This window comes from Gastrolobium bilobum, unplaced genomic scaffold, assembly GCF_033153095.1.
Source record: "Gastrolobium bilobum isolate Gb01-03AN ecotype WA unplaced genomic scaffold, APGP_CSIRO_Gbil_v1 utg29262, whole genome shotgun sequence".
NCBI classification, from domain to species: domain Eukaryota; kingdom Viridiplantae; phylum Streptophyta; class Magnoliopsida; order Fabales; family Fabaceae; genus Gastrolobium; species Gastrolobium bilobum.
Genome location: NW_026895682.1, coordinates 128,432 through 151,369, shown reverse-complemented (window position 1 = coordinate 151,369; position 22,938 = coordinate 128,432). Strand labels below are relative to the sequence as shown.

Here is a 22,938-nt window from a genome sequence, read left to right as displayed (position 1 = left end):
TCTTTTATGACCTATGCAAGCGAGAAGTGATTTCTAGGAAGACATCTTCTCTACAAGGAATTGTAAGGCCACCCATTGGATGATCAAATCCAAATTCTTGTTCAACTTGACTCAGCAGGTCTTGGATTGAAGGTTGGTTCAAGTATGATATAGGAATCACAAACCGCTTCTTTTGGTTTTCACCAACATAAACTGCAAGATAGCCCTTTGGAACATCAGTGCGCCTTTGAAGACCAGGCAAACGGAAACCCATTGCAAATCAAGAGGATGATTTGAAAAGACTTGGGTAAGAAATAGTTGGTGCTTAAAAAATGCACAGGATTTGACTTGTTTGTGACTGCAACTATTACAATCTGTATATATAGATAAAGAGAAGGCTTTGGAAAACCATTTAGGTACAAAAATGATTGATGAAGAGCTATCCAAATGGGGTCTAGTGAGAAACATAGGCGTGAAGGATCACATGATACTGTCTAGGACGAAAGATGAAGAAATTAAGTGAGCACTGTTTTGAAGAACATACCCACTTGAAGGTTGAAAAAGAGAAATCTATAACATCTAAACCTAATGCTTGTCTAAAGAATTTAATAGCTGACGTATAGTGCTCTATACACATTTGAGACATCATGTTCGCTTCATATTGAACAGGCAACTAATACCATGGACCATAAACATTTAGATAAGGCTTAGAAATTGTTGGCACATACATACAATTTTTCCTTTTACGAAACAATTGAGAGTAGAGACAATAATTAATACAAGGAAAATTTGTTCCTCTACCTTGCATGTATAAATGTAAAGTGGATGAGACAAATCAGGGCCACTGTAAAATGTAAAACAAGGCATGGACAATTAAACTTATCATGCACATGTGCGACTTAATCTGCTCTGCTACGATAATTACTACCAAGTGGAAAGCGTATCATAAGTTGAGAAAGACTACATGTAAAATATCAACGAGAGAATTTTATGTTTGAAGGATCACATGATACTGTCTAGGATGTCTTTTTATCGAAGAGGAAGAAATTATGTGAATCTGAATGCCCCACTTTTTTCACGAACTAGCAAGATGGTACCCACTTGGAACTTGCAACCAGAGAAATCTACACAGGTCAACAACTAATGCTTGTCTAAACTTAACAGCAGCTGGTTTGCTTATTTGTGTTCCAAACACGCTTGAGACATCTCATGCATACTACATAGTGATCATGAAACTGATAGCATGTGTACCTTCCTTAAGCATTTAGATAAGGCTAGGAATTGTTAGTTGTTGGATCAAGTAAACCAAAGAATATTATCAAATATGTGTTTGTTGGAAATATTAATAATATAATTCAATAATATATTCACATACAATAAGTGAAAGCATGGCTATTTGGTCCCATATGGACTGGAGCCCAATATTTTAGGATTTTCTAAACTTTGAGCATTTCAAATTTGATATCTCTTGGTGTAATATTTCAAGCACCTTAAAACCCTTCTGTCTCAAACCATAACCTCCAACAATTACTACTACAACCTCACAAAATATTAAAGAAGGGAGAGCATTAGTTTAGAAGCAAAACACATTATAAGTGAACCTATTGTACAAGGTTGTGTTGATGGCATTTGATCATTAGTTATCAAGGAATGTACATTCTTTCTTATCCACATTCAACCTTATACTTGTTTGGATTGATTTTTCCCTGGAAACCAAACACTTCAAATCTTTCCAAAAGAGGATACATTCCTAGGTTTTGTGCAGTGAGTATTCAAAATTATGGGTGTGTGTTGGGGGTGGGGGGAAGGGGGAATAAAAGAGACGGAGGAATAATATTGTAAATAAGTAATGTTAGTAAAAATGTGTCAGTGGTGGTGTGATCTATGTGGTCCATTTACATTGTCCGCTAATAATAATAGATTGCATAATGGAGTACATAATTTTGGTTTTGGTCTTCCATCAACCTCACCTATGTTGTTCACTTCTGATAAAAGATAATCTACCTCACCTGCTTTTGGTTTTGGTCTGCAATCATCAACTAAGTTTTGTTTTTTGGTCTGCCATCAATTGAACTCATCTTCAGTGCACACTTGAACGAACTCTATGATGGAGGATTCTATAAAAGGATGCATTTTTAGCTTCACGAGTTCCTAAGCTCACTCTACTACAAAGTTGTACATCATCTGGGCCTTAGAGAAGAGTTTGGAAGGCTAATAGAAATTTTACACATCAAAGTTATAGCAACCATTTAAAACATCAAGGAAAACAATAACCAATGATATTTATGATCTATCATATTCCGCATTTCAGTATAAGTTAAAAGTTACAACTAACCTATGCATTACCCTTTTAATTGTACATAGTAAAGCTTTAAAAAATTGATTTTTTTTATTTTTGAGATATAGTGTTGTTTTATTGATAATTTAATAGTTTTATATGAATTTTAGAATTCTTATTTTTTATTAAATAATTTTCTGAAATTTTAAACAAATGAAAAAATTGTTCCAGCTGGCCCGTTCGAAACTCCAAGTCCCCAATAACATTCTTCAAAACGCCCACTTGGGATTTGGATTGGGCCCATTAGGTGATCCTTGCGCAAACGACGTCGTAAAAGGCATGAACTATAATGTGTAATTTTGGCAGACTCACACAAACCCTAAAATTTGTTGCTCAGATTCAGCTTCGATTTTTGTGACGAACTCGTAAATTGATATGATCAACAGCTCATCTTCGAAAAAGCAAGGTCAAGATCAGTCTGAATTAAGTGGTCCTACACCCAAATCTCAGCGATCCAAAATGGGCAAGTCCGAAGACAACGATAAGAAGGTAACCATTATTTCGATTCGAATCAGGATAAAATCCCATTTTCCAAATCGCCATAATGACGGTTTACCCAAACCCTACTCTTTTATGAGTGTGTAAAGCTTGCAGCTTGGTTTCTTTAGCGATTCAAATTCGAAGATTTGATTTGGAACCATCACCCAGTACTACAATAACCTTAAAATCACTGTGCATAATGTTAAATATGATTTCAGAATGTCATACAACGTTAAAACAAATTCCCTTTATTTTACTAAAGGAGGCTTTTTTATTGATTGTATAAGTATAACCATTTTTGGGTTTTGTGTAGAACTTGGGTAAGAAACTCAAAGATGTAGAAACAAGCGTTCCAATAGTGTATGGAAACATAGCATTTTGGCTTGGCAAAAAGGCTAGCGAGTAAGTATCCTACATTGCCACCCCTATTGCTGGTTTAATGTGGTTCTTGAAGTAACAAATGTTAATTTTTTTTTCCTTAACAAAAGAAATATTGAAGTAAGGAAGTGACCATATTTATGTTATGCAAGGTATCAGTCGCATAAATGGACTATATATGTTCGTGGAGCAACCAATGAGGATCTTGGGACTATAGTAAAGCGTGCTGTTTTTCAGTTGCATTCTAGTTTCAATAATCCCACAAGGGTTGTGGAGTCACCGCCTTTTGAGTTGTCAGAGGCAGGATGGGGTGAATTTGAAATTGCCATCACACTTTATTTCCACAGCGATGTTTGTGACAAGCCTTTGAACTTGTAAGTTGTTGGATACAGCTTTTCATTTAGTTGCTGACTCGGGGGAAAAAAAGTTTCCTGAGCCTTTTGTTGATACTCTGATTTCTTGATTCAGTGCAGAGTTTTAAAGTATGTTCGAAAATACTGTTAAGAGTAGGCAAAATCTCAACTAACATCTTAGTATGTTTCAACACCTGACATATCATCAATAATGTGCTGATGCTTCTGGAATACTGCAGGAGTGCAGTTCTATGCCTTGCTAAGTTTAGTTAGATATATACAGCAATTTGACCTTAGTGTTTCATTTTATTAATAATGATAAACTTGGATGACTACACAACTAATATCTATTACGCTAAGTTTGGTTAGGGAGTGCAGCTATGTGGCTCAAGTGCTTGAATTATCTAATGATATACTAGATGACCATACAACTGGTATTCACTGTTGTTAATCATGCAGATTGCACACCATTTATTTGTGAATGTCAAAATAATTTCTGAATCTTGTATTTTATTGAAGTGTAATATATATACAGATATCATCACTTGAAGTTGTACCCAGAGGATGAAAACAGTTCCATGTCCACAAAGAAGCCTGTTGTTGTGGAATTTTATGATGAGATAGTATTCCCTGATCCTTCCGAGGCTTTTTTAGCTCGTGTGCAAAGTCATCCAGCCGTGAACTTGCCAAGATTGCCTGCTGGGCTTACCTTACCTCCTCCCAGTATGTTACTTAGCAATTACCCGATGTTATCTGCAGCTTTCTTTTTTCCATGCTTGAGTTGAAAGAAAGTGTATAATATAAATGCAGTACCTGTTGAGGATGTAAGTAAAAGAAGGAGAGGGGATACCAAAGATCATTCCTTAAGCCAATGGTTCATGAATTTCTCAGAAGCAGATGAGCTTTTACAGCTTGCAGCAGCTCGTCAGCAGGTACAACTGACATAATACTTTATATCATATTTAAAGTATATAATCTTTGTGGAAGTCAAAGCTATTGTTGATGTCTTGATGTTAAATTTATATGAGCCATTGACAGCAAGTATAATCTTTCATCCTTGCTTATAGATGCACCTGTAGTCTCTTTGTAGAGAAATGTGATAGCACCAAGGATTATGATCTCGATGCAAGGTTATGGTTTTATCAAAATCGAAATATATATGGATTATTAGAGAAAAAAATTTCTGCATATTTGCTCTGCACTTCAGAACACATACTCAGGACTCAGCAGTCAAGACTCAAGACTAATGTTTTTGGCTTATTTTTGTGTTTAGTTGAACTTAAAAGAATTATGCCTTTCAATTATTAAAACAGAATGCACAGACATTTTTCTTAAGTAAGATTATTGGCTGTACTGATCTGTGCATGTTTGACATTCTCGTTTGTAATTAAATGATTTATTTCGACTTCTAAGAAAGTGGGGAGCCAGCGGAGGGGGAAGGGCAGAGAGAAGACAGAAAAGATGTTGTATATGCAGATTAATATTATTCTAGTTTTATTTAATGGCTATTGTGGTGGCTTATTACTCCTGCTTGTTCATCATTAAAGGATTTAATTCTGGCATCCATTATCATCAATATATTGTGGGTTCTCTACGTTCTAATAATTTTCTATGTGCGGCATAAATATTCAGAATGTATATCATAATTCAATTTTAAAATAATAAATAACTGTTAAAACTAAATTATACAATGCTGACGTTTTTCGTGATATACTTTCCAATTTTGTGATTATGCAATGTAGATGAACTTTTTTTCATTTCTCCAAATCATTGACCATTGTCAGTATGCTAAAGTCTGTATTACAGTCCTTTTTCTTATATTTTCTTGATAAGGTGTAGTTTACCTGAGTTATTGTTACTTATGTATCCTCATTTATGATAGTAGTGAATGACAACGAGGATCTGAAAGAGTAGGCGGTTGAATATTATTTTCTTGTCACTTAAACTGTGAATATGTTTTAGCTTTTCTTGAAGGCTTTGTTGAATGACCCTATAATCTTAACCTTGTAAGAAAACTATTGTTGACAATTGACAGTTATTTCCTCCTTCCAATGGCTTAGGTTCAAGCTCATATTGCTAAACTCAGACGACAGATAAGTTTGATAGATGGACAGCATCAGCAGTTCAAATCTTCTTCTGACCAATAGATGTACGATCAGGATCTTTGGGGTGTATTTTCTAATTAGTCATACAGCAGAGAATGGGTTGATTATATGCCCTTCATCACTCATCAGCTAGTTTTTCTTTCGTTTTATTATAATTTATTTCAATTTTGTCTGCGATGTTGTAATTGTTTAAGATAAGTTTGGCTCTGCCAATAAATATAAGCGGCAAATGTGTAACGATATAGTCACTAGAGATTAACAAATGTAGTTTTTTTGTTTTATGTTTATTAAAGTATACTTAGCAGTATAACTATAAAATTAAATATATCATGTTGGCAGGGATAAACTAGTATACTATTGGGAGAGAGTAGTTTGAATGCCTCTTGCTTTTTTCTTTTTCTTTTTCCACCGTCTTTGATTTGTTTAATAAATAATTACCAATTTAGTGCTCAAAAGTGTTTGTTAATTTGAGCTCTTGACTTTTAATTTAGTTAATTAAAACTTGACTTTTAAAATTTATCTCAAATGGCTCTTGATGTAATTTTGACCGTAAAAAATATGGATAAGATATGCGATTGTTTTTATTTTGTGATAATTAGTTGCAATATAATATAGCTTTTATAATCATATTATCGAGAGTTTAATTTATTCTTTCCTATTTTAAAATATAAAATAAATTCCAGCATAGTGTATGATAATTTGTGTACTGATTATGTTTAAAGTTCAAAAGATTTTTGTACGTGAGATGTCTTAAAAATTTAATAAAATTATAATTTTTTATTTAAACTTTTGATATAGATAGATTATGGCACGTGTTAAATATAATGAATAAAATCAGTGGTTGAGAATAAGTGTGCATTACCAAAATAACATATTATCCAGCTAAGAAATATATATTTTCTTTGTTGTCATTTAATTATTATTTTTTCAAATAATATGATACTTTTTATTCTGTCATCATTTATTTTATGACACGTGGACAGAAAATATTACATAATTTAATCAGCTGTCATTTAAATTTTTTTTTTTATGTAATATGATATTTTTTATTCACATATTACAAAATATAAATGATGTAGTCTGGTGATATTGCACTAAAAATTTATTGGATGAGTTGATATTGTACTGGTGCAGTCAGGTGGGAGAATTAGATCCTTTAAAGAAGGCATGTATTAGATGTACTTATTCAGTTATTTGTGTGGGTTTGATAGGTAACTGAGATAGGAATAGACTTTATTAGGGCTTGCCATTAATGGGAAAATTCAACTACCATCTGCTTTATTATTGTGGATGGTTTTGTAATTCTAAGTGAGACTCCTATGTTAATGCTCGTTCGTTTGAGTAGGTACAATACAATAAGCGGTCCAAAAACTACAAAGTAGTTAGTACGTACAACAACGCATGCAATGTTAACCAAGGACCGACCCCTCGGTACTTCGGTTAGTACATGTCATGATTTAAAGTAGACTTAGGCCCCATTTCGCACTGCCCTGCTCTGCACATTGGCATTGCAGTTGTGGAGCGCATTATTTCTGTACGTGGGTTTTAGTTTGTACATCAGAAAAACTTTTTTACACACATAATATTTTGTGGAGTTTATATTTTTTAAAGCAAAAAAAAAAAATTATGACACGTAAAATGAATTTTTATAACATTATACAATCATTTTTCTTACAATATAACTCTTATAAAACTCAACTATTATACATATAAATAATGGATAATAACTTTTTTTTATGTTATATAAAAGATATAAACTTTTTACACACATAAAAAAGAGATGAATTCTACTTTTCTTTTCTTCTTTATTATCTGTCAATCTCATTTGTAATTTTATTTTTATTATATGAAATAACTCTTTTCTTATAATATAAGAAAATTATTTTCCATAAATGTTTCTCATGTTACAATTTTATTTTATGTAATACATAAAAAAAGAAAGATAATTAACTAAAAAAAAGAAAAAAAATGAATTTCATTTATTTTTTATATGTACAATAACATATTTCCCAATATATTATCAACTATTTTTGTTATAAACTAAAACAAGAACGCCCTAAAGGTAAATTTTCTTTTGCTGATTAAGATTAGAAGCTTTCATTAATTGGATAGGGATAAGACTCTTAATATAATAGAAACATACAAACGTCTTATAATAGAATTCAGATATGATTGGCATCTTTCTTTCCATAAATGATTCTTATTAAAACAACAATTATTGAATAATCATACTATTAAAAATAAGATATAAAAAAAAAGTGTTTTTATAATCATTGTTAATGCTGGATTGGCCACAGAGGACTAAGTCAAATTAATGTGTCCATGTCATCATCGTTCCTATCGGAATTTTATTTTTTGGTCCTTTTTCTTCTCCCTCTCTCTCTTTACTTTTTTCTCTCTTGCAGGACCAAAGGGCCCGGGAGCTCTACAACCTAATTGCGTTCCTATCTCCAGTAACCACTTTTTAGTAAATTAAAGTAGTCCACCTCATCATATCTATTTTCAGCATCACTTTTCAGCAATTGCCCATTACATTGCATAACTAACTCTAATGGGTAGAGTGTATCAAAGCGATGTGTATATAGGCTTTGAAGTTCTTAAACTCCTTCTTTCATATTCAGTTACCATACACCATTACACCAGGTAAGGATTAAGAGTATACTCATAAAATCTTGATTTATCACTATAATTTTATAATTTTATTATTTTGTTATCAAAATAATTTTATCTGAAAGGTATCAGAGACTCCGTAGTTATTTTTTCTGTTGGAAATCACAATCACACAGAATCGAGAAAACAGAAAAAGAGATAAGAGTAGAGAGACTGACATAGCGATTTACCCTGGTTCACCCAATATAGGCTACGTCCAGCTTGTCTGTACTATATTCACCTCACTGACATTCGTTATAAGTCTCTCGGTTTACAAGGCAAATATAAATAGGATTACAAAATCCTAACAACAGCTATTCATGGGCCCTAGCCCAAACTGCTAAGAAAATTACAATAAAACAGAGGTCCACGACAGTACCTAACCTCTACGGGCATGGGGCGCTGCCCCCGGACCCAGGTGAGCGGGACCCTAGTTACATTTTTGCTGACTCCGACAACTAGGGCCTTCATCAGCATTCGAAGTATGAGTCATGCCCAACACTTTCATTATTAATATTCCAAATGTTTTTACGTTTTCATGATTTTTTTATATTACAATTTTACTTAAAATCTCAATTTTAACAGCATTGCTTCCGAGAAAGAGTTTGAAAATACTCTTGAAACTCAAATTCGACAAAAAAAAATATTGTAATTCGGGGAGGTATTTATGATATTTCATATTTAGATCTAATTGTTGTTTTATTAATTATGTATAAACATGATTGGATTGCTTTAATTTGGTATAATAATTAATGCGTCTAAAAAGGACGACTTTATGTACAATAAAGGCAGGTTCTTTATTATTTTTTTAAAAAAAATTATATAAATACAAACTTTTACACTTATAAACTCTTGTAACAAATTTTAACTGATGATTTTCATCTGTTTGTGTTATGAACTTGATAGTGCTCGAACCAAATTTAACAAGCTTGCACACAGAATTTGCCTATTTTCATCCTCTAGGTAAGTCAAGCTCCCCATTTAAGTCAACAAGTGATATCCTCACCTTATGTGTATGATTGCAATTCTGGATTCAAGCATTGCTGACAATTCACATCACAAAAGGTGTAAATATTACTAACTTCACGTCCCTATGATATCATTAGCTGCAACTCCATTCACTTTTGGAACATCTACAAGATAGGCATTCCCTTGATTTATGGGTTTCTTTTTTTTCTTTTTTTTTATAACATTATGGGTTTCTTTTGAACACTAATTTGATTTACACACATTTTCGTCAAAAAAAAAAAAAAAAAAAAAAAAAACAGAAATGACAAAAGTAATTGAGGACAATTTACAAATTTACAGAAGTTGTGAGGAAAGTAGACGGGTGAGTTAACGCTAGCCGTTTTCTAGTGGTTGGAGTGATCTCATAAGACCCTTAGCAAGTGGATTTTAGGGGCAAGAGTAACATGGCCTTCATGTGCCAAAGTAAAGTTCAAGTCCCCATCAACTTAAAAGAACATCCCTTCTTTGATTTGCTCATCAGAGCTCCGCATTTTGGTGAAAATGGTGGGGCCTTTCAAGTTTCTTCCTAATTTTAAATCCTTCTCTTTCTCCGATTAATCTCATTCACAGAACATGAAGAGTCTATTCTAGGAAGGCGACATCCAATTATTTGGTTTCCTATGTGTACCTTAAGATTGTTAATATATTTCAAACGGTAATGCCTTCAAACTCACAAACTTCTCATCCCAACTATTCATTTTGTTTTTGGGTTTATTATTTCTCACATTGTAAAGAGATAAATTTATTTCCTACATTTATACATAAAAGTGTATGAGATTCATATTCACTCACATAGGTCCTGCATATTTTTATGTGAGTGTAAAAGATAAATTTATTTCTTACAACATTAGAAATATTAAACCCTTTGTTTTGTTGCCTTTTCTCTCCCTCACTTTTTTCATCGCATCTATCTTTAAAAAGTATAGCAAATCCAAAAAATTCTTCACTTTTTTTCCAGCTCAATATGATAACGAGATAAATTAAAGCACTGTGGATTTATCATTAATTTGACGGATGAGTAGTGAAAATTGACTTGAGTGAGAATTTTACACCATAGAATTAAAACAAGGCAAATTCTCATTTAGGTGCTTGAATTTGTACCTATGAGTTTGTCCTCCAAATTATCATGGAGTTTGGCATTGAGCGAGGACACTCCAGTATATGTGTCACTGAGTTTATCCTTCTAAGATCGCTTTCTGAGACTGGGAACATGCTAAGGTAACGAAGCAATATGGATGCTGAGTAACCTAAATGGTGGTGCATATTGGATATAATTTATGTCTTATTGTCTTTCTGCTGTTAGTGGTCGTGGTTAAGGCAGGACCACATGGGGAAGCACTGCATTGTTGAGACACTTACTCATAGTAGCGCACACTGCAACAATTCAATTAATATGTAGGTTGAGAAATTGACAAGCATGAACTAGCTTTTATTACAAATTGTGAGAGTCCAAAATTGGCAATGAGAGTCTGTAGTCTTTCTTATGTATATGATTTTCCCTTAATTCACTTCTTACCAATATACGATTTAATTATTTATGCTTAAAATTTTCAACAATTTTGTTATACATTGATAGAGTAGTCTATTCTTGTTTGTTTTTGCTATCGAACAATTAATATGAATGTCTTCCAATAAAAGAACCAACCAACCAACCTACCACGTTGTTGAATATGACCTCTCCAGTTTCCCATTCAAATTTGCTCGACAGCTTAGCTTGGTGGTTATGATTTGCTCTAAATTAACCCCTTTTTTATTTAAAAAAAAAAACAGAATAGATAGATATTAGATTACTAGTCGATTACATAACTATGATAGTCAAACATTTGTTCATGAAATTGGAAGGTGAAGAAGCATCTTATAGCTAGGATTGGATCGGATTTGCTAAGGTCGAATTTGCACTTGAACTTTGAAGGTAAAGTAAATGATACTGAGTTCAAAACCTGGAAAGGATGAGTAACACTGTAACAGACACATGGGTTTCTGTTTCATGTGTCACTCATCAGTTCACAGTTTCACAAGCCCAACAATGACAAAAGCCAAACCATCGCCAGGTTGTACTTGCACAGTTGTACCAATGAACACACTATATATGATAGAGAAATTGGCGGTGAGAATTGAGTAGGATTCGATATAAAAAAAATTCTATTTATTTCCTCAAACAGTCACACATCAGTTAAACACTATAAAATGAGTTTTAATTTTTTTGTGATAGTGATGTTACCTACACCCAAATAAAATTAAAAGCTTGTTTATACAAGTATGAGGGATATCCGCAAGTTGTATGTAAATAAAACAAATTCTCTCATATTTATGTGCTTAAAAAAAAAAATTGTCCGAGATCTATATAGGCCACACATTTTTTGGGACAGATCTTAAATGAACTGTACCAAAATATTAAGCCAGGAAGGGTGACAAATATACGTGTAAAGAACTAATTCAACTCAAAAGTTTAAGTTCTTGGATGAGATTACATTAATGATTTTATATCTCTCAACATGCCATCTCGCATGAAAGTCTACTAGGCTTGAAAGGTGGACAATACACAGGCTCACCTATCTGTGCGAAGAAAGAAATTTCACTTGAAAAAAAGTGGGGGCAGTGAGGATCGAATCCGGTACACCGAGCTCTGACACCATGTAAAGAATCAATTCAACTCAAAACTTAAACTCTTAGGTGAAGTTACATTAATGATTTTATATATCTGAACAAGATGAGAAATAAACTTTTGCTCTGAAAAAAAAAATATATATATATATATATATATATACACGTAAAGAGTCTAAAACAAAATTAAAATCCAAAGAATACTAGGTTATCCAAAATTTGGGTCAAAAGAGAAAAGAAGACAGGTATTAAAAATTGTTTATGAAGAGGCTGTGTCCTTTAAGCATTATCCAAAAGAGCCCAAATAATAAAACTTTTCAAGGAAAGCAAAGAAAGATAATTCGGTGGTGCAGAAATCTGAATAACAAGGTTGAAAGCAGAGAGGTACATGTAGTATTGAGGCTGTACTAAAGAGAAATTGGGTCCATGTTGCTGGCAGGAGTACAAACATAGACTAACATAGCCAATGGGCTTGGTTCCCACCATGTCCTTGCACAAATACACAAACCCGAAAACACCCGTGGTATGTCCTTACTCCTTTGCTCTCACACTCCACATGACCCTCTCTGCCTCTCTTTCTCTGTCTTTCACTATCTCCCTAACCTCTCCATAAATACCCCCTCTTAACCCTTACCTTTCCCATCACAACTACAACTACTTCTTCTACCCTCTCTTATCAATCTCTCTTAAGTCTTTTAAGTCCCTAACACACCCAACTTTGTTTCAAAACCACCACATCCTTCTGTTTCACTCAAAATGGCCATCAGAAAATCTAACAAGCTTCCCCAAAGTGCTGTTTTGAAACAAATCCTCAAAAGGTGTTCAAGCTTAGGAAAGAAGCATGAGTATGACGATGATGTCCTACCTCTTGACGTACCAAAAGGTCACTTTGCTGTCTATGTTGGTGAAAAACGAAGTAGGTACATTGTCCCAATATCTTTCTTGGCTCACCCTCAGTTCCAATCCCTCCTTAGACAAGCTGAAGAAGAATTCGGCTTTGATCATGATATGGGCATCACTATTCCTTGTGAAGAAGTTGTTTTTCAGTCTCTAACATCAATGATCAGATGAAAGAAGGACATGTTTGGTGGTTCTGATTGAAGTGGATGATGACCAAGATGAAGCAGCAGCAGCTTTTGCTTCTCTTTTTTTAGCATCTCCCTTCATCATAGCCATTTTGGTTCTCATCAATATTCTCGATCTGCTATTTTTCCATCTCATTCTTTTTTTTTCTTTTGGAAGGGACCGGGAGGGTTAGACTATTTGGTTTTTATGTCAATTATGTGAATCTAACTTTGTACCCATGAAGATTTCATGGGTTGAAAATTGTACAAATGTTTGAGGTTTTCCTCACAGAGCTTCTATATTATACCCTGTGAGAGAAGTTTTATGTTAATGAAACTTCTGCTTCTTTGAATGTCATCACTGTGCCACCTCTTCTCTCTCTTTTTCCTGGTTGAAAATTATTTGCAGTAGGTTATGCCAAATCTCAATACCCTCATTTGCAAATCATTTTTATTCTGATAAGGGATGGTGCAAAGAAAAGTGTGAAAAAAATTTGTGCAACCAAATAAATAGCTGTGCTTGTTAGCAACTTAGACAACAAAAGATTAGATCCAATGTTAAATTATGTTTCTTTACCAAAAATAATAATAATAATAATAAATTATGTTTTTCTTGTTAACAAAATCATGTATTATTATTCATGAAAGTAAATAAAGGTAAGGGACCAGAGAAGGTGCAGTACCTGATTTGTACGGATCATCTAGGTATAGTTGGGCTTAACTTTTTCAACTATAAAATAGAAGAATGCCCCACTTTTGTATGATTACTGCATTCCGTAAGAATAGGTATACAAGCTCGTACAAGAAGCAAAATCATATTAATGTAGATTAATTTAAAAACACCTACCAGTTTTGATCACTTCTCATGAGAACATTTGGTTGTTAAATGTTGGTTGATATATTTGGATGCTTTTACAAAACTTTGCATACTCAGTCTTGTACAAGAAAGTAGTATTTTATGGTAGATCTTCCTTTCCAAAAAAAATTGCTTATTTAGGTTACTTGTTCTCTCTTTTTTTTTTTATCAAATTCAAGTGCAATGTGACCTCTTAACCTCTACGGAAATGAAATTTAGAGTTTGTAAAAGAAGAAACTTATGGTAAGGGATGACTTGCATGAAAAGATGCACACTTCTCGATTCTGTTTTGTCCTTTTGTTAAATATATGGCTGTTAGAATTAGAAAATAATACCAAATGATGGTAACTCAGTTAGTACATAAGAGCTAAACAGATCCTCACCTCCTCAATACCACTTTTGGGAGGAGTTTAAAGCATAGCTAACTCTCACAATATTTGTTCTCCTCGCTTTTCAGTTATTATTATATGGTCTCAACGTATATAACTTTCGGTACATGATACTTTTGTCTATAATTAAGTTAAAAAATAGATATTCTGGAAATGGATTTTTTCATGTTAGATTTTTATAGGACTTTATCACGTGAAATTTTGGTATATATCTCTCTTTTGATAGATTTTCACAAGTTTTAAAATATTATCATCTATTTAATGTCTGTTAAACAAGATATAAATACAAAATTTATAAGAAGATGCATTTTGAATATTTTATACTTTGATGGCTCCTTGATTATAAGCAAACTGGGACTGGGAGGACCATGATTTGAAGCCAATTTGTGCAAAGAGGTTGTTAATGATGAAGACAGGACATAAATGCTCTTCGTGCCTTTGGGTATATTTTCCTCATATAATAACATTGCAGCCTCGGAGGTACTGACTATGCGCAATATTTTCTTTTGGCGAAAAGTCAAAAGCTGATGCACTTTTACATGTGGGTTCAGAAGTTGAAAGAGGCTCAAAGACTTAACTGCGTTATTAAATTTATTTAATGAAAATATTAATAGCTTAACTTCACACTCAATCATAGGATGACGATATAAAAAAATAAAATAGAAATAGATCATGTGATATTTTTTTATGTGTGATTTCAACTCTCTTTTACATATATCCTTGAGTAAGCGTGGGAGAGGTTGAGTCATTGAAGGGAATAAGTGGCTGCAAATCATTATTAAGCATTAATTAAAGGCTAAGCAAGTTGCATAGAAACAAACTGTGAAAGCAGATATAGTTTTCCTATAACAGAAGGACCAGCTGAGGAGAAAAGGGTGCCTCTGATAATATGGTCCTCTTACTATTATTAATGCATCCTTTTTTCTTTCTTTTCATTTCAGCCACAAAGGACTTCTGACATTCACAACTCCTCTTATAACTGCCTCACCAACTCGGCAACTCCCTTGGCCCCAAAAGAATGTCTTCTGTTTCCTACAATCCAATTTTTTTATTTCCCTCTTGAGATAAAATATCTTCACCCATTTCTGTCTTGCCCATGCCTTTGATTCTCTCTTTTGTGGTTGCTCACACAAACACACATGAGCCTTTGATTTGTCTGGACCAACAAAAGATATGGCTTTGTTTGGATGAATTAAAAAAAAAGTGTTTTTTTTTTTGTGTCTTACTTATTTTAGAAGTATTTTTTACAAAAACTAAAGCTATTTAGATTTTTTAAAAAAAATATTTGGATTTTGAAAAACATATTTGAATTTTGAATTTTGCTTTTTTTTAAAAGTTAAAATTTTTCACTTCCAAAAAAAATTAAATTTTCGACTTTTTTTGTGACTTCTGGTTTTTTTTTTTTTAAAGCAAGTATACAAAGGAATTTTATAATAGAAGTGTTTTAAACGGGTCTTTAGTCAATTTAATGAACCAAAGAGTTCAAACAAATGCCAGTTGTGACTACAAATGAGTTTTTCATTATGTGGCATGAGGTGATTGTTTTTGCAAAGCTATAGCCTCAAATTCTCATGTGTTAGTGTTTGTTTGTTTGTTTGTTTTCTTGTAATATCTATTCGTTTTCTTTCTCCAATAATGATGCACTTGAACTTGCCCTGTACTTCATTGTATTAGTTTTAGATACATTAAATTCCCAATAGATTAATTCAGGGAGTTATTATTGTCTTTCACTTGGGGAGATTTGGGATCTACTGTTGGGAATTTCTCTTTTGGAATTTTGTCCCTAAGTGCCCCACCCATGTTCTCTTCTATTTCATGGAAAGTGCCAATCTTGAACTATTTTTTTTACCATGTTCTCTTCTATTCTTCAGAATTCAGATTTTGAGATTCAGAATCAGACTGTCAATACTCAATCAATGTTACCTTCTTTGCTTTTTTTTAGCTTGCAATTATGTATAACATCGGGCAGATTTATAACAAAACGGTAAATGACACTATAATTTTTACGAGAAATTAATGAATATGAATGACATGACATGAATCTGTAATATGAAAAAATGGATTATCGATTGAAAAAATTGTTGTATAACTCTTGACATATATATATATATATATATATATATATATATATATATATATATATATATATATATATTTTGTTATAACAACTCTTGACATATATTTAATAGAAACTAGTATGTGAGAATTTTTCACTTATTTAATACATTTAAGATAAGTTTGACAATTTTATATAAAATTTCTCATACTAAATAATGGAACCGTTTTATGATATAGCAAATCTGTCACATAAATTTTTTGTAACATGTAGCATTACTACCGGATTAATGTGGTTATATTAGTTATAAATACTAACAAATTTTGTAATAGGGGCGTGACCAAATGTATACAGGAGTAAAAATTAAAAAGTAAAAATTTACATCCAATCTGTCATTATTTTATGTGTATTTATTTGATGGTTATATAATTTATTGAATTATATTTATCAATTAATAACTTAATAAATTACAATTAGTATATATGCACGTAGATATATAAATGACTTTTATTCTTATACTACTGTAGATCCAGTGCCCTTGAAATAACCATAATATGTTTTGGAGCCAACTACACGATAAAAAGTTTGAGCTTTTATAAATATTAATTATGAAAACTATCTACGTATATTATTTTTTTATTTTAAGATATTACTCTCACACTTTAAAAATGTAAGTATGTAACAATATTTTGACAAAAACCAATTCATTTTGAGAGGGTTATATTTATAAACTTTTTGTTTACAAACTCTTACAAACTACATTATGTTTTTCTGGAAGGGAGAACACTAGGTTATACTATGTTCTCCTGGAAATATATAATGTAATTTGTAAAAAAAGTTTGTAAACAGATCGTTCTCCATTTATTTTTGAGTAAAGTCCTCTTACGAATCTAACAAAAAACATGATCCTCACTTTAGTCCCTTACAAAAAAAAATTTGTTTCGAGGTCCCTAAAAAATTCAAAATGGATGCATTTAGTTATAATCGTGATCCCTCATAAATTTAAAAAAGACCCATATTAGTCCCTTAAAAGACTAAAATAGGTTCACTTTGAATTTCATAGGAACCAAATCATTAAATTTTTTTTGTAAGAGACTAAAGTGAGGATCATATTTTTTGTATGAACCCAAAAAAGAATTTTACTCTTATTTTTTTTTTTTTTTTATAACATACTCTTATTTTTTTAAGTTTAATGAAAAGTGACCAGAAGTTATAAGATATTTTTTTTCTAGGAGAGAGAGAGAGATTTGGGTGGTAGCCTAGATAGCTAGGGCAAGTCACTGCCTACCCATCAAACGAGCAGGAATTTAGTGCAATTGGTGGGACATAAGAGAAAGAAATTGAGAAGAAGCTGAGAAGGAGAGAGTAGAGAAAAAAAAATTGATTCAAGTGTCATACTTTTACTGGAGGGATCATCAAAGTTTTGGACCATATCAAATTTTTTCCCATCAAAGGCAGATTCTGAATTTTTAAGCTATAGTTATCACTACGGGTGTAAATGGGCTAGGTCGGCCTACGGCCTAGCCTATATTAGGTCAGACTTGGTCTATTACAAATAGTAAAATAGAATAGGCTTAGTCTTTTAAATAAACCTATTTAGAAAACAGGTCATAGGCCTTTTTATATATGTCGGGTCTATAAGTCTATAGGTCGGCTTATATCATATTATTTATTTAAAGAAAATAAATAAAATTATTTTTTCAATAATTTTGAATAATAAAGTAACATTATTTTGGGGAAAGTGTGTATCATTTAAAAGAACACAAAGTTGTGTCATTTTAAATAAGAGAATGAGATAAATCATGGAAGAGAGAGTGGGAAAAAAGTTTTAAAGATGTGAATTTCACTTCTTTGTGATAGTAAAATGACGTAAGATGTGTCATTTAAAATGACACACTTTTTTCCCTATTATCTTAGTTATTCTTTTACTTGTTGAGTGTTTAACAGGCTTAAACCAGTATTTAAAAACTCGGCCCGGCATCGACCCGACTGAGGTCAGGGGTCACGGGTTCAACCGGGGGGTCACTGGGTCACTACGCTGACCCGATTTTACATATTAAAATAATATAAATATATATCCTATATGAAAATATTAAAAAACAAACCACCTATCATCAAATATTCAAAATATACTTAACATAATTCACCAATTACAACCACAAGTTAATTTTACACAACCTAATTAAAGTATCAAGATACTAAAGTACAAAACTCATATTCTAATGGGTCACTACGCTGACCCAGTTCTGCCTCTTTTGAGAAGGTCTCTGACAAAGAAAAATTTAAAGGAAGTAAGAATGAGTTTGTGTTTTCCATCGACAACCGTAAGGATTTCATTTGAATGAGTAAAATTCTTACCTTTTCTAGAAGATTCACGGCAGCGAGGTGAAGATTGAAAACGTCTAGGTCACTAGGAGAGAAGAGAACGATTAGATTTAGGTTTGCAAATATTTTTATTTATCTTTTTAATAAAACAATGTTGTTTCATGGAATTTTTAAAACAAAAAACATGCAGTGACCCCATTTGACCCTTCTGACCCGGGAGTCACTGAAATCCGATCGGGTTTTGGGGTCAGAGGGATCGATATGCATATAAGGTCCAACTTGTGACCCCAACCCTCAGAAAGGAGGGGTCAGGGTTGACCCGGGTCAACCCGGAGGGCGGGGTGGGGTTTTAAAACACTGGCTTAAACAGGCTAATAGGCTTAGGTCAAGGCTTTTATTTTTTAAATATAAGTCAGGTCATATTTATAATTTGGGGCCTACACAGGCTAACAAGGCAGGCTAGACCCAATATTTTTTACACAAGCTTGACCTATTTAAACCAAAGCCTAACATAGTCTAACCTATTTACACTCCTAGTTATCAGATTTTAAACCTCATCACCAATTCTATCACAGAGAGAAATGAGGATACATTTAACCCGCCATGAAGTATTTTTATTTTATTTTTTTAAGGTTAACCCGCCGTGGAGTTAGCCTTAATTAGGGGTGAACATGGTTTAGTTGCAAAATCCGAAACAAACTGCCCAATAAGATGAAATTTGATTATACATTATATATAAAAAATACGGTGTAGACTCAAGTAATCCAAAGCCCAAGATAAAAGGAAACTAGGGTTACATTATAAGGTCAAAAAAATTTCTACAATCATGACACCCTGGATGCGTCCTCTTTAACAACAAAAAAAAAATGGAAAGGTCTTGTTTTCAGAGTACATACCTATGCATAATATACCTTTTAGAACTATTACTATTGAAGATAATTAAATATAGGCAAAATTATTTTTGTTTTTGCAGTAAAAAAATTTTGTCTACCACAGACACATTTTTATCAAGATTTGACGTGAGATCCTGATTAAAAAAAAAAGGATCCGTCAGCGAATTCTGATGAATATATGTCTATAATAGATAAATCTTTTTGCCATGATTGCAGAAAAATGAAATCCTTAAATTTAATTACATTTTCAAAAAGATACGTAATTATATTAGTTTTCTTAGTATTTTAAGTCCTAGTATAATTCAATCAATTTTAACATTTTTCCTCTCTTGTTTTTGTGGACATTATCAACTTCGGGCAGAAGAGAATGAAAACGACACTATGAGACGAGGTTGGATTGTGGGGAGAGAGCAAAGACAAATTTGTAAGAGATACAGTGAGAGGTACCAACCAATTGTGGGGTGTACTATTACTTCCGTTTGCATCATGGCGTGCTATACCACAAACATTAATTCTTTCAATCTTCCTCAAGAATTTCATTTTGGTTTAAATGCTAGTGACAAAAGTGGACATTCAAAGAGCTGTTTTGAACCAAATAGTTCGGTTGATCAGAAAGAACTGAGCAACCGTATATAAAAGTATGTGTTCGATCTTCTTTAGTATTGTTTTTTAGAAAGGTTTAAAAAATTAATTTTAATTGGAATATCTATAAAAAAAATGTTTTGACACAGGAAGCCAATTTTTATTTTATTTTTCATAAGTCTTAATTGCAGTGGTAATAAGTATTTTTGGGATTGCTTAATATCCTTAATCAAATTTTATTGAGAATTCACATCCACAAAAAAAAAAAATGAGATTTCTTTATCTATAATTTAACGTACATTTCTCCCTATGCGATTACGATCGGTTGTAGTTATTGTTGAGATATATAAAATCATTAATGTAGCCTCCACTCAACATCTTAAGCTATTGAGATCACAATATCGGGTGTATCGGATTCGATCCTCACCGCCTCCACTTTGTTTCCAGTGAAATTTCTTTTTTCTCGCATAGATAGGTGGGCTTGTGCATTATCCATCCTTCAAGTCCAGTGGGTAGGTGGACTTGTGCATTGTTCACCCTTCAAGCCCAATGAGCTCTCGTGTGAAAGAACATGTTGAGATATATAAAATCATTAATATAGACTCTACCCAAGAACTTAGCTGTTGGGTTGAATTGGTTCTTTACCGTTATAAAATAATTACACCAGGCATTTATAAATTTGATAATTCTATTTTTTTAAAAATTTAATTATTGTTCTTACCCACATATTAAGTCTCACACACTCTAAAAGATAAGTGTCCAAGGCAATCCTAATTCGAATTACAAATAACACAGATCGTATTTTAGAACAAAATAATAGAATTTTAATGGTCAAGATTCGATGCAGTATTTAGAAATATGCGAAGAACCTAAATCCTTGCACATTAGGTCTTAAACATTACTTATAACTTAAAAGAATAGTACAAGAAAACAACCTTCTTGTTTTAACCTGAAAAAAAAAAAATCAGAGGAAACTCGTGCACCCAATGTGTCACAAGAGATATAAAAGAGGACAGGCTAAGATTAATGTCCAGGGATGACATATTATAATAATTAATTATTGTCAAGCAGATCCTAGGGAATATTCTGTTGAGCTTCTCCTTGTCGAAAATGACCCATGGGTCATCGGTGATGATAGTTTTATTGTTGAAGATGAGGTAGGGACAAAATTGTCTTCTCATCTCAAAAGTACTAATTCTGTACCGGGTCCTCGTAGTTTAGGGAATTATAATTTAACCTGCAGTCACCTATCCAAAAAAACAAAAATTGCTGATTGTGAGTGAGGCCAATTGAATGTTGCTGTTATGCGGTAGGTGATCGAGGCTCACGTAATGGAACCCAGCGTAGAAGTAGAAGTTGGTAGGGATGAGCAGCACGTGATATATGCCCCACAACAACAAGAGCTCGCTGTTTGACCGTTGGATGGCCCATGGATTCACAAATCAAACCCTTGATGATTATATAAGTAGAATTTATGCATGAATTCTCGCAACTGCAATTCATGAGTTTTGAATTTGATGATAATAATGTACAATAATTATTATTTGGGTTTTTGTTTTATCCTTTAACATGACACAACAAACTTTTTTACCCTCACAACATTTTGTGAGGTCCACACTTTTTAAAACAAAAAAATAAATAAAAAATTAAGGCACGCAAAACGAATCTCTATAACATTACACAATCACTTTTCCTACAACATAACTCTTAAAAAACTATTATTATTTATTATCCCAAGTACTCTTTACATTTGTCATAGGCTCACGCTACATCGTGCGTAAGTCCGTCTCATTACGATATGAGCTTTTATTCTAGTTCCACTTCAATAATCTATATATTTTCGGCCACTTCACTATATTTTAAGGAGAAAGTGTTTATAATTTTTAGGTATATAAAATTGTGTTATTTTAAGTGATAGAAAGAAATAAATTATGAGATAAAAAAATGGATGAATTTTTTTTTAAAGATGTGAGTTCCATTTCTTTACGAGCGTGAAAGAATATACGGTGTGTCTTTTAAAATGACACACTTTTTTCCCATATTTTAATTAGCACGTTTAGTACTCAATTCACCTTATCAGATAGAAATTAAAATATTTTCTGACCGTGTATTGCCCAAAAAAATTACATTTCATACTCTTTCTATCAGAAAATAAAAGGTAAATTAAATTGCGAACAGTGTGACTCATATATATTATTCTCTCTTTTTAGATATTAATAATTCAAAAAAAAATTCTCATTTTGAAAAAATTAAAAGACACTATTTTTAAATTTTAGTTTTTTGGTATTTTCACTAAATGAAATAAAAAAAACACTAATATAATAAAAAAATAAATTGATTATTTCTTCAAAATTATGAAAATTTAATAGCTCTCTCGATCATAGTAAAAAAATATTAAACGACTAAAATTTTAAAATAGGAGGAGTAGTAGATCCATGAGAATTTCTAGAACAGGTACTTTGATTTATGGATTATACATATATTTTTTTTGGTAAGTGGGGAGGGCATTATATTTATAATAAATTTAATTATTAATAAAAAAATAAATATCATCAATAATTATATATATATATATATATAGGGTTTTGCATTCATCATTTAACATGACACAAAAAAGTTACCTACACATACAACATTTTGTGGGGCCCACATTTTTTGAAGCAAAAAAAAAAATCTACGGCACGCAAAACGAATCTCTATAACATTACACAATCACTTTTCCTACAACATAACTTTTATAAAACCCATATATATATAAATATATATATAGAGGTAGAATCCTTTGACACGGGTGTCAAATTTCAATTTTGACACCTCATCTCAGAACCGTTAGATCAAAAAAATCAATGGCTATATATATCATTAACAAATATACACTT

General features: G+C 32.3%; 3 protein-coding genes across 4 annotated transcripts; 2 read left to right on the top strand and 1 right to left on the bottom strand.

The window, feature by feature from the left end:
* Positions 1–253, bottom strand: LOC133289418 (auxin-induced protein 15A-like). The gene has a single exon (XM_061487350.1). The coding sequence runs from the start codon at positions 251–253 to the stop codon at positions 5–7; it is 249 nt and encodes an 82-aa protein (XP_061343334.1). The 3' UTR covers positions 1–4.
* A 2,383-nt stretch (positions 254–2,636) lies between these two features.
* On the top strand, positions 2,637–5,968 carry LOC133289501 (transcription initiation factor TFIID subunit 14b-like). 2 transcript variants are annotated; one of them, XM_061487482.1, is made up of 6 exons: positions 2,637–2,806; positions 3,123–3,199; positions 3,328–3,549; positions 4,064–4,251; positions 4,339–4,460; positions 5,589–5,968. In XM_061487482.1, the coding sequence occupies exons 1-6, from the start codon at positions 2,693–2,695 to the stop codon at positions 5,673–5,675; spliced, it is 810 nt and encodes a 269-aa protein (XP_061343466.1). In that variant the 5' UTR covers positions 2,637–2,692; the 3' UTR covers positions 5,676–5,968. The 2 variants fall into 2 exon arrangements, with proteins under 2 accessions (XP_061343466.1, XP_061343457.1); XM_061487473.1 differs by having other exon boundaries at positions 3,111–3,199.
* A 6,621-nt stretch (positions 5,969–12,589) lies between these two features.
* On the top strand, positions 12,590–13,247 carry LOC133289515 (protein SMALL AUXIN UP-REGULATED RNA 12-like). The gene has a single exon (XM_061487493.1). It carries the CDS (start codon positions 12,651–12,653, stop codon positions 12,963–12,965), a length of 315 nt encoding a protein of 104 aa, XP_061343477.1. The 5' UTR covers positions 12,590–12,650; the 3' UTR covers positions 12,966–13,247.
* The last annotated feature ends 9,691 nt before the right edge of the window (positions 13,248–22,938 follow it).